Here is a 13027-nt window from a genome sequence, read left to right on the forward strand (position 1 = left end):
AGCATTTTTTAATATTATAATACACAGCAGTATAATAGCATTTTTTTTAAGAGCTTATAATCGAATTTTAAGTTTTTTTATTCCTGGTAAATCCATTGCGCACTATGCGCACTCCAATGCGCACGCCTGCAGGCTGATTGAACACAGTTAGACCGCCATTTTGTAGCGTTGCTAAGCAACCAGTCGCTCAGTTGATTAAATCATATGCGGCGCGGCGCGGCAGATCGGCTCGGCAGCATTACCAGGCTGGTAGGCGGCAGGCAGGCTAGTTTTGTTAAAGCTGCGTTTGCAACGCACCCTAGTAAAGCGGTTGTGAACTAAACTTATTATTATTAGCGGCGCTGTCTCTCAGGTCGGGCTCGTGTGATTTCAGTGCGTGAAAATATTAGTTTTTTTGAGGAAGACTGTTAGTTTTTGATCAAAATGGCCACAGAAGTAACGAATAATGCTCCAGTTATAACGGAAAAGGAAAAAGATACTAAAGAAGAGGCCGCTGTGGATAATGGTCCAACTAAAGAAGATGCGCCGGCTGTGACCGAGAAAGCCGAAGAAAAGACAGAAGAGAAAAAAACCGAACCCACCCCGCCGAAGCCGACTGCTCACAAAGCTAACTTTGAAAAGGATATCGTTTATTTGTATCAGTTTTCGCGAACTCCTTTGTTGCCGTCTACATCCCCTTACTGCTTGAAGGTAGAAACATGGCTGCGTTTGGCTGGTGTCAAGTATGAGGTAAGTGCTAGATTGTAATAATTGTGTGTAACTATTTCTTTTGTTATTATTAGCTTCGTATCTGATGAGCCATGGGACCTGCTAATGGCGTGTGGCATGTTCAAAATTCGAACAAGGTTAAATTAGTTTTGTTTTTGTTGTAATAATGTCTGTTGGTGTACGAATTTAAACCTGATAGCTTATTTTCTCATTGGTTTACAAGGACACAACATTATACTATGGGTTTGCGTGCTGAGCATTAGAATGACTATAATTTAAAACTTCAGAATATTTAAAGCAACTGCGAATTTTGCGTCTTTTGCGAATGTTTCATGTACTTAGTAAAAAAATTAGGTAGCTCATGTATTTTTTTTGTTACATGTCATTTTTTGTGCCTAAGACTGGGCATATTATACCTAAATACAGTTCTTAAAAAAAAACATCTTAGCTGTTACCCATTCTACAATAGCGGTCAGACTATACCAAAGGTCCCCACCATACAATTTTTTTTTATTGCTTAAAACGCGTCAAAACATAGGAATCAAAAAATAAATAGCCGTATTTTCGAAAAAAAGCGAAAAGAAAATTTCCAAGCAAAATTACTATGGAGCGAGGACAAAATTTGAAACATTTTTTTTTTATGTTAGTATGAGCCCTATTTTAAATGATTGTTATAATTAGAGTAAGTTAAAATGAGCATTTTTTAACAGGGGCACTTTTCTCTGTGACCAACTACAGATGAGATAGGAGATGTACACATCAGCTCTCTTGAGTCTTTTAATCGGATTCGGCTGCAAAAGTACACTGGATAACGGGTTTGGGTGAATCATCAAGAAGAAAATGAGCATTTGATAAGTCGAATGATCAAACAATAGCTAAGATTAACGGCTTAATTTGGTTCAACATCATTTAAAATATGTGTCATTATGACTTCATTTTGGTAAAAAAAAAATGTCCGTGCCTCCTTTGCTACAGTCCAACCACATTAGCTTTATATCAAGAAAACAGCTCTTCCTATGCATTTACTAGTGAGAGTAATAAAAATATTATGAGGCATTCTTATTTCTAAGTACCTAATGTGTACCTACTTAAATAATAAAGAGTTAGGTAGTTGGTGCTTAAAACTTCCTTGGCATTATGCAGGAACTTTGCAGAAATCTAGATTTAATCGGGGAGAGTAAGCTATAATATTTAATAAATTAATAACGGCAACAGGTAGACACAACATATTCACAGAATATTTAGTTAAATATTCACTTAAAAAAAAATGGGGGGCTCCTCTACAACATTGTTGTATAGATAATGGTACGGAACCCTTTGTGCATGAGTTTGACTCGCACCTGGCCAGTTTTGAGGATAAATTCGCTTTTGTGCTTTTCTCTCTCTACAGTTGTTTTTAAATTACCATGAGCAGTAAAGAGAAAAATACTTCAATAAATATAAGTAGTGTTATTTAACAGCTTCATCCACAATCATAATAATAAAATTAAATAGATTTAATTTCCAAATTAAATAATTTTAATTTATCATTTGGAAATTGGGCTCATGCCCCTACTGAATTTTCTTTGTCATAAAAAGAGTGCCACAATACCTAACCACTGAAGCAGTGAACAATTTCAGATAAATACCTGCAATTATTACCACTTAAAGAAGTGAAAGTGAAAGTTGAAATCTTTGAAGGCTTTATTGTGGCTCTAAAATTTTTTTTTTCTACCATATTGATAAAACCTTATAGCTTAATTTGTACCAAATTCTTACCATATTGCCAGTGTGTGTAATTGTGTATGCAAGTGGGTGTAGTGTAGTAGAGGTAGATGCTTTCCTGATCATGTGGTAAAATCCTCTGTAACTTACAGTCACAGGTAGAAAAATCAATATAATATTTAAAATTGGCTGTGCCTCTACTGCATTTTTTTAGCGTAAGAAAGAGAGTAAATTATTTTGACTTGGTTTTTAATACTTTTAAACTTTTTTTTAAGCAGTAACTGTTAGTCATAAAACCATCACAACATCTATTAGGTACTCCATTATTATATCTTGTTTTCATTTCATTGTAATTTGCGTTATGTAGTCTGAAGTAGACCCCCTACCATTATTAGTGTAAAGGACATTTTTTCTTATCGTAAAAGATCTACATCTTCAGTAAACAAGTAATATAATATAGGATGTGGTTGGGGTGCAGGGTGTTAGTTGAATAGAGGATAATTATTTATTTCTCGGAAAATTGCCTAGATTCCACTTGTTAATAGCCTTCTGCGAAAATTCTGCAATTTTCAAAACAAAGGTAGGATCATCTTCATCTGTTTGCCAAACATCATCCAAATCCATTGAGTCATTCTGAGTGATGGTATAGATGGAGTAACAAACATACATACATTACATTAAAATGTCTTAGTAGTATCCATGGGGGGCAGAGTTTGAATTTATCAAGATAATTAATATATTTACTGCTAGTTTTGATCGAAACCGTACCGAAAATTATCGGGTAATTATTTGATAATAATAATTATTACTAGCCCATTCTGTCCCACTGCTGAGCAAAGGTATCCCCCGACACTTCCACTTAATTATCGGATAATAATTGTCCGGTTATTATCCAACAATATACCTACGCTACGCGTAACAAAAAATAACTATTAGTACTGCATTAAAAGTGCATTTCTACAGACACACAATGAAGTGCCCCTAAAAATTTTATTCAATAATAGGTAACTATGTCCCGTGTTTGGATACGATACACACTATGAATTTAACGTATAATAAACAAAATATCACACGAAGGTATGAACGTTACCATCATTGATAGGTAGGTACGTACGAGTAACTGCGCTACGTTTACGCTACGTTTATTTTTACGTTTATTATATTGATATAGCCTGTGCAACCCTGTTCGTAGAATTGTAGCGATTGTCAACATCAGTCATGTTGTAGTGCCGGATCATGTTAACACATTATCAAGAGTCAGAATACGGTCGGCATATTTTGCTAACGAAAACCACATTTGAGCTCTATCCTAATCTTTATCTTCATTCTAATGTTGAAAAAGAAAATGATGTAGGTAGGAACGGTAAGGACACAAAAGCCGTAAATTAAATAATGTTTCAAACCGCAGATAGGTATAAGCTGGACACTAATTTCAAGGAACAAAGAATTTTTTTTTAAACTTCCGTCGCCCCTCACACGCCGTCACAATTATCGGAGCTAGTGTTGCCGAAAAATAGATACCTAGTTTGCAATCGATAGTTTTAATCGGAAAAAGGCCGTACTATCAATAGGCAATATCGATCAATAGTATCGATATCTCTTTTCGTGCAATACTATCGATAGTATCGATATTATTGCTGTCTAATAATGCAAAACTATCGATAGTATTGAACAGAAATACGAAAACTATCGATAGTATCGATACGAAAAATTCGGTCCTAATGGGAGTTTTCCGACTTACTATGGAAGCCCGACATGGCCTTTCAATCTTTATAATTCGCAAAACCCCATTACGACCGAATTTTTTGCAGACAACCCAGAAACAGCGCTTTCGTTGATATTAAATTTGTTCTATTATCGAATCAAGTGAAAGTAACTGGCATCGACGACATACCTGTTTATACCTGGCAAGTGGCAACCCAGTAGTTCGTCCAGGTAAACAACAGCAAACCCAACGTCTGCACATTCTAAAGGTTTTATACTTTAAGTCAGTATACAATTTTGATACTATCTCGATATGTTGCAACAATTAATTAAAAATATATATTTTTAAATAGTTAAAAATAGCCTGTCCAGGTTTTTTTTTAGCAATCCCATTTCTAATATATTTTCTAACATACTAAAATTATTATAAAATAAGTTTCATTCTATTATCAAACCGGTGAAGATCTTTTTGTTAAGTTTGGATCTTAGACCATAATTATTTTTTTTAATGCACAAACAGAAGATGCTGAAATGAATAAATATTCACGTCATGAAGACCAGCGCAATGGCTTTAATATATTCATATCACGTCTTAGATACTGCAAATAGATGTCATGGCGCAATATTACGAGTAAATATTAGTATACGTAGGCACCTTTCTCAACTGATAACGCTTAAAACCGAAGGACCAAACAAATTATGTTTGTGTTCTCGAGCGTGCAAACATTTTCACCTTAGACATCTTTTTGGTTGGTGTTAGTTAAGTATACGTTCCGACGTTTTAGAAATTATTGCGTGAAAGTACACCGGTAGTAAGCTGGCGATTTCCCGGACGAGCACGTATTAGGTGTATTAGATAGGAATGCGTGCTACGAATACGAATAATAACAAGTGGCCGGTAAAAAAGCGTCGCAGACTGCATAAACTCACCGCCATTAATAAAAAAAAAGTAAGAAAAGAAATGGATAAGTAATTTTTTAGGGTTCTGTACCTCAGTTGGCAAAAACGGAACCCTTATAGGAGCACTTTATGGTCTATAGGGTTCCGTAGCCATTACCACACGGCGGCCACGACGTACAAAATACGCGTTCTTGAATCTACATATGCACGACGACGTCTGTACACGTGTCAATGTGTGCGTAAGACACACAGGGCTGACTATCGCAAAACCCTAGTAACTGCAAGTTATAAGTACTACCAATGACATTTAAAGGTACTTATATATGGCTTAGATATGTGCAAATAAATGTTATTTATTTTAAACCTACTTAAAATGTGTCTGTCTGTTTATTTAAGCATTATTGTTTTTTTTTAATTACAATAGATGTACGACTACAAACTTAAACAAATTATTTGGTAGGTAGTTATTTCATGTATTTATCGCGATAATTTCAGAAATCATTATTTATTTATAAACGTAAGTAATTAGGGTATCGTTACCATTTCGCATAATTATTGCTCCCGAACTTAGTGCCGTGCGGCCGACATACATCGCGTTGCGCACCTCGAATCGGTGCGGGGCGGAGCGTGGCCATTATATATTCTGTGCCATTACGAAAAAATCAAGTAATATTTTTCGAAGGATTTCGTATTTTGCGGCATCTTCTAAGTTTAGGTATATTTTATACCTTAGGCTGCTATTTACTCTTAAACTACTAATAATCCTTAAACAATATTCGCCATTATAATTTTCCTTGTAAATTTGATATACTTACTATCCTGTTTTTTTTATTTTCCACCCTATAGCTTGGATTTAAGAAGCGGGGGGAGGGGGGGGGGTGAGCTTGATTTTAATGAAAATTTGCACTTTAATGAATATTTCGCAAACAGATCACTCAATCGAAAAATCGTCTTGGGAAACCCCCCAATGGCTTTAAAAGACCTATCCAACGATACCCCACACTATAAGCACAGAATATATAATAGTACTAACGTACAGAATGGCCACGCTCCGCCCCGCACCGGTTCGAGTTACCCCACCCCTCAAGCGCAGATTGCAGGAAAACCGCAGGAAAGCAGTCGGGTGCGCGACGCGATGTATGTCGGCTGCACCGCACTAAGTTCGGGAGCAATAATTTTGCGAAATCGTAACGGTACCCTACCCTTCCTTTTTCTAAATAAATAGTGATTTCTGAAATTAACGCGATTAATACATGATCGTACGTACCGAATGGTTCTTTTAAGTTTGCAGACGTATATCTATTGTAATTGAAAATAATAATGCTTAAAATACGCAGACAGACAGATTTTAAGTAGGTTTAAATAAATGGAGGATATTCTGGCTTCTGGCAGAACCGGATAAGTGCACAATATTTATTTTTTATACGGTTTTTCTAGATAAATAAAGCAGAAAACATTGAGTATGCCTATGTATGTAACTTTAAAAAAAATTGCACTTATTCTGTTTTGCCAGAATACCCTCGAAATAGGTACATTTATTTGCACATATCTAAGCCGTACCTACATATGACTGACGCGTGTACAGACGTCGTCATGCCTATGTAGATTCAAGAACGCGTATTTTGTACGGCGTGGCCGCCCTGTGCTATAAGGTTAGTCGAGAAAAAAATATCACCCGCACTTTACGTCTATTGGAGGTAGGTACGAGTACTTACCTTAATTTTTTTTTGCCACTGTCGGCGTGACCATATTCATGCCAAATTACAGCGGTCCTGAGCTTAGCCGCGAATAGACAGACAGACAGACAGACGGACAGACATGGCGAAACTATAAGTTATCGTATAAGGGTTCCGTTTTTGCTAGGTTTTTGCCAACTGAGGTGCGGAACCCTAATAACTGTTAAACCATGGTCGCGTTTAACTTGTATAAAAACAACAACAAAAACTGGTTTATTATCATGAAAGTTCTTTTTATAAAATACGAAATTCCGTAAAATCATGTTCTTTTTTTTATATCCCGTATTGACGCTTGAGCAACCGCATGAAACGTGACAAATAACTTTATTTACACAATCATCCATACTCGAGCCATAAATAAAATTACCCACAGTAAATTATCAGCAGGATATTTAAGTAATTAAGGAATGTATCGAGACAGCTAGGAAATAGATAGTATTTAGTTACTTAGGGTTGCCACCTCATCGTAAATAAGTCAAGTTATTATTTACACCAGTCTTTAAACGGCGAAGACATACTGTGCCTACATTAATTGATCAAACGTGTGCATAACTGCATAGTTTGCACAAGCAGCCAGCACGTACCTAGCATGACTAATAAGTACTAATATAACACTGCGTTGTCTCCGAGGATATAGAATTCCTGCCATGTTTGCTTTTAAAGCTGGCTGTGGCCGCAAGTACAAATGACTAATGAATGCGTGCGTATTGATAATGAAGTTGGTTGCGCCTGTGAGCGGACTTATTGTTTCGCATATCGTACTCCCAGATCAACAGTGGGTTAACTCAAAATATATACACCGTGTTTTTCTTCATTTCAGTTAACTTCGGCAGACGGCTCAGTTCATTGATAGAAACTATCTGGTAATTAACTAAATGACCAAATAAAAATTTATTTTTTGTTTTTAGGGTTTCGTACTTAAATAGGGAAAAACGGAACCCTTATAGGATTACTTTGTTGTCCGTCTGTCTGTCAAGACCTTTTTCTAGGGAACGCGTGGAGGTATCAAGTTGAAATTAACACCTCATGCCCCTTGAAGCTGTAAAAAAATAAAGCTTCTACATTAACGCAATCAAAAGATACGGCCATTTGAGTCTTATTTTTCATACATTTCGCAGTGGATTCAAAACCTATAGGTACTTCCAGTAGACCTAGAATCATGAAATTTGGCAAGAAGGAAGGTCTTACAGTACAAGTAAACGCAATCGCTAACATCACAAAAAAATATTTTTTTATACAAACTTATGTCACTCGAAAGCGATGTTTTATTTCGGAACTGCGTAGATCAAGGTAGCAAGCAAAGTGGTACACGCGTGGACTACGGTGCACGAGGCCCCTAGTGTTTTCGTTTAAGTATTTATTTTTCTTTTTCCATTGTGTTCATTTTGGAGCTTTACATTTTGGAGGTAGCTATCTTTGTCCATTCTCATCCTAGCCTGTTCAATAAACTGACAGAGACACGCCGACTCCCTGTTCGCTCTCAATATCACCATACATTGCGGAGGAAAACTTGCAATACAGCGTCGGTGCGGAAAAGTGTCTTAGGGATGGCGCCTCAAATATTTAATAAAATTCCAGATTCTTTTAAAGAACTGAATTTGGCGCAATTTAAAAAAAACGTCATGGTTACTCCTAAATAAATGTTATTATAGCGTCAATGAATTTTTAAGTGATGACAATTTATAATTATTAATATTGTTTTAATGTTATGATTTTGAATTTTGATGGACTGTTTAATTTGTTTTTTTAGTGTTTTGATTATTATTTTTTATATGACATATTTATATTGTTTTTTTTAATGTTTTTTTTTCTTTCTTTGACTGATATGTATATTTAAATAGCTGCAATTATAAAAAAAAAACTGAAATTTTGTACGCCATGTGGCAAAACATACAGGGTTCTATATTTTTTATTTTATCATCTCTACATCTGTACCTATGTTTGACAAATAAACTATTCTTATTCTTATTCATTCTATACGAATATTATAAAAAGGAAAGATTTGTATTTTTGTATTTTTGGATGTTTGTTACGAATTAACTCAAAAACTACTAGACCGGTTTTGAAAATTCTTTCATTATTAGAATGCTAAATTACTTCAAAGTGCCAAGTTTTATTACCAGATAAAATTAGGGTTCCGTAATAAAACATCTTTCATCGCATGCGCTTAGAAAAGTATTGATGATAGAACAAAAAAATGTTAACGAATATATCAATATGTACTAAAAACTTCCCGATACCATATGTCCAACTATTGTAATTATGTGACTACAGCTACTTTTTTACATTTAAAAAACTGAAATGCCGACTAAAATCAGACCATGTTATCCATACCTTTGTCCTGTATAGATACGGAACCCTTCGTGTGGGAGTCCGACTCGCACTTGGCCGGTTTTTTTTCCATGCGAAGTCGAGTCGCTAGTATTTTATATTTTAGGGGAAAAGCAAATCAACGATCTATTTACATACAAATTTGTACGGAACCCTCGGTGGGCGAGTCCGACTTGCACTTCAACCATTGATTAAATTTATTTGACGAATAAATGTGATGCCGTCTCTATTTGTTTTGTTCGAATAGACGGAGACGGTGTCATATTATTTTATCAGACAAATAAAATTAATCAATGGGTGGTAAAACAGCCCCTTAATAACTTTATGATCATTGTTAAAGATCCAATTATAAAATTAACAGACTTATACATATAAGAGACATGCTGAAAACACGCTTTTTAGGATTCCGTAGCCGAAATGGCAAAAACGGAACCCTTATAGTTTTGTCATGTCTGTCTGTCCGTCCGCAGCTTTTATCAGGGACTATCAATGCTAGAACGCTGTTATTTTGGACGAATATATGTGTAAACAAGATGGTACAATAAAAAAATCAAAATATATTTTTTTTAGATTACCTCCCATATACGTAAAGTGGGGGTGATTTTTTTTCTTATCTAACCTCATAGTGTGGGGTATCGTTGGATAGGTCTTTTAAAATCATTAGGGGATTGCTAAGACGATTTCTCGATTCAGTGATTTGTTTGCAAAATATTCATTTTTAAAGTGCAAATTTTCATTGAAATCGGGCGTTCCCCCCCCTTTAAAATCCAAACCGGTGGGTAGAAAAATTTGAAAAAATTCAGGACGGTAGTAAGTATATCAAACTTACAACGAAAACTATAACGGTTAAGTTTTCTTGAGAATTATTAGTAGTTTAGGAGTAAATAGCAGCCTAAGGTATAAAATATACCTAAACTTGGAATATTCCGTACAAAATACGAAATCCTTAGAAAAATATTACTTCATTTTTTCGTAATGGCTACGGAACCCTATTTTGGCCGTGTCTGGCACGCTCTTGGCCGGTTTCTAACCTTCTTTTGTTTGCTAAATATGTTTGAATTACAAACGCTTTAGTTACGGACATTAAGGGGCTATTTCACCACTCATTGATTAATTTTAACTGATGGATAAATGTGATGCCGTCTTCGTCTATTCGAACAAATGAAACAGAGACGGCATCACATATCTGTCAAATAAATTTAATCAATGAAAGGTGAAACAGAGGGTAAATAAGTTTTTGTTAAAAATTTCATTTTTAATACAAGCTTTTTTTGCTGATTTTACTTTTTGTTGACTGTACTTGCATTGTCATCTAAACTACATAACCGTACCAAATTTCAAGTCGGTACAATTAACCATTGAGGAGTTCCCTCCTGCGGAGACGATCCTGGCTGGACCACCAAGCTTTCACTACCAGATTATTGTATTGTCACCAAATTTACATAAGTATGTCAAATTTCAAGTCGATCGGACTGTGAGCGGACTAATGGAAGTGGGTCAAATTTAGCTTCCAAGATTTGACCCAAACAAACAAATAAATAAACAAGTGAAACTAAATAAAAGCTTGTAAAAACCTCATTAATTAGGAACCTCTCCACTGTTTAACTGCGCATTTTAAACAGTAACAGTTAGGCCACTAATGTATTCGAGAAATTAACTTCGTTTGACCTGTTGAATGTTCTCTTAAAGAGTTAACGGAAATCAAAAATAACACAACAACACTAAGAACCAGTCAGATACCAACGGATTTTTGTTGTGATTCACTTCGTTCATGCTGCAAAAAAGTCAAAATAAAGAGAAGTATTGATTTGTAAATCCTAAAACGTGATCTGTAATTAAATTTAGGTAACATCACCGTTCTGGTACAACAGAACTGGCATATGTTCGGGACGATCGGCGACTTCGGTGTAGCTGTAGGCACTTCAATATGTTTATGTAGCTCGCTCCAGAGGGAGGGTGTAGGACGTGCGGCATCCGCCCGGGGCCATTGCCCTTTCGTGTTAACCTTGTCCCATTGCTACAATAAAACTAATGATATCAATGCGGTACCCCCATCAAATAATGACCCTCATTTTATATTAAAAAAACACTCTTTTGTACTTTACTTTTAAAAACTGACATAAGTTAGGTTGTAACTTAATGTAACAAGTTGATATCAGTGTAATTCTGAGAAATAAAAAAGTGAGAACAATAACTCAAGTTAGCTCAAATTGATCGATGTGTAAGATAGGTACGCCATGTGAAAAGTAAGATAAATAAGACATATATCTAGCTGACCTTGTTTCCGTCCATACGGGCGAACCTCTCGAACATCAAAATGAAAATGAAGGCTATAAACCTGCACGGGAATCAATTTTGTAGTTGGAATGTAAGAAAATATATTTACAAATTCAAATTGAATTGTTACGTCGACAATTTCGTTAGTTCACTTATGTTTAGAAGTCTGAAGTGTTTTGATCTGGAGCGTTTAATGGTAGTTTATTTATTTTAGGTGTTAATCCTACTAATATTATAAATGTGAAAGTTTGTGAAGATGTTTGAATGTTTGTTATCACGTCTACATAAACCGCCTGAACCGATTTACATGAAATTCGGTATACAGATAGTTTGAGTCCCGAGGAAGGACATAGGATAGTTTTTATCCCGGAAAATTGCATAGTTCTCGCGGGATAGCGATAAACGAATACTACGCGGACGGAGTCGTGGGCAACAGCTAGTAAATCATAATTATAATATTAAAAATTGCTGAATGTTTGGGAAAATTACTTAGCCGAAGGCTGAATAATAAATACGGTAAAATTACAGAAGAAGGAAACCCACTGACTCATCCCTAAACCACTTACTGCGACGTGCGTTCAGTTGTAGAACATCATATTATTTAATTAACTCATGTCTATTTTTTCATATAATGGTTTACGCCATCGAACAATACGAGCATCATGAGGAAACAAATAGGCACCTACCTACACGCAATCTGTACTGCGTTGTTAATAGAAACGGTTTAAATTACATACATATCCAGTGAGGCAAGTAAAATTACTCTGTAACTGCTATCTTAGAGATTAATGATTGCGTGCCTCTATTAAGCCGTCGCCCACTGGAATTGGGTCGTTGACCTCAGTGCCGGAGCCTTAGACCAATGAGGGGACATTTTTTCTCTACCGCTACGAACTAAGTATTTAACGAAATTAAAGTAGAAGCCAATTCTGACACGAGGCTAAAAGTAGTGAACGTGGTTCAATTTAGTAAAATAGTCGGATCTGTAGTAAAAAAAATGGTCAAGTGCGAGTCGCACTCGTACATGAAGGCTTCCGTAAACAGTTCAGTAAAAGTTTTCCTTAAAATTCTTCCAATATAACATATTTTTGCTGACTGTACTGTATGCCCCTGGTTACCAAAGTACTCGTCAAGACGACAAACGAGTCCAAACTCGATGTGGTCGTGTCGTTTATCACAGAGTTCCTATGGTCACCCGCTAGCTTTATTATCAGATCAACTCCATGTTATAATACTATTGCATTGTCATCGGATTTATACATGCGTGTAAAATTTCAGCTCAATCGGTTGAAGATATCCACTTCAAATTTGAGTTGAAAGATTCCACCCGAGCAAACATAGTTACATTTTACATTACACTTGCAAATAAATATAATGCTTGTAATAAGTTTTTGTTAAAAAACTCATTTTTAATACAAGCTTTTTTTGCCGAATGTACTTTTTGTTGACTGTACTTGAATTGTCATCTAAACTACATATCTGTACCAAATTTCAAGTCGGTAGGTACTATTAACTATTGAGGAGTTCCCTCCTGCTGAGACGATCCTGGCAGGACCACCAAGATGTCACTACCAGACTATTGTATTGTCACCAAATTTACATAAGTATGCCAAATTTCAAGTCGATCGGGACTGTGATCGGACTAATGGAAGTGGGTCAAACTTAGC

General features: G+C 35.7%; 1 protein-coding gene across 1 annotated transcript in view; it reads left to right on the plus strand.

Annotated features, from left to right (window-relative positions):
- Positions 1-212: 212 nt before the first annotated feature.
- fax (failed axon connections) overlaps positions 213-13027 on the plus strand; it is a 49762-nt gene continuing 36947 nt past the window's right edge. The window contains exon 1 of the mRNA XM_074098617.1: positions 213-729. Within this exon, the coding sequence (XP_073954718.1) occupies positions 424-729 (306 nt within the window). The 5' untranslated portion in view covers positions 213-423. The remainder of the gene's footprint in view (positions 730-13027) is intronic.

Source organism: Choristoneura fumiferana, chromosome Z, assembly GCF_025370935.1.
Source record: "Choristoneura fumiferana chromosome Z, NRCan_CFum_1, whole genome shotgun sequence".
NCBI lineage: Eukaryota > Metazoa > Arthropoda > Insecta > Lepidoptera > Tortricidae > Choristoneura > Choristoneura fumiferana.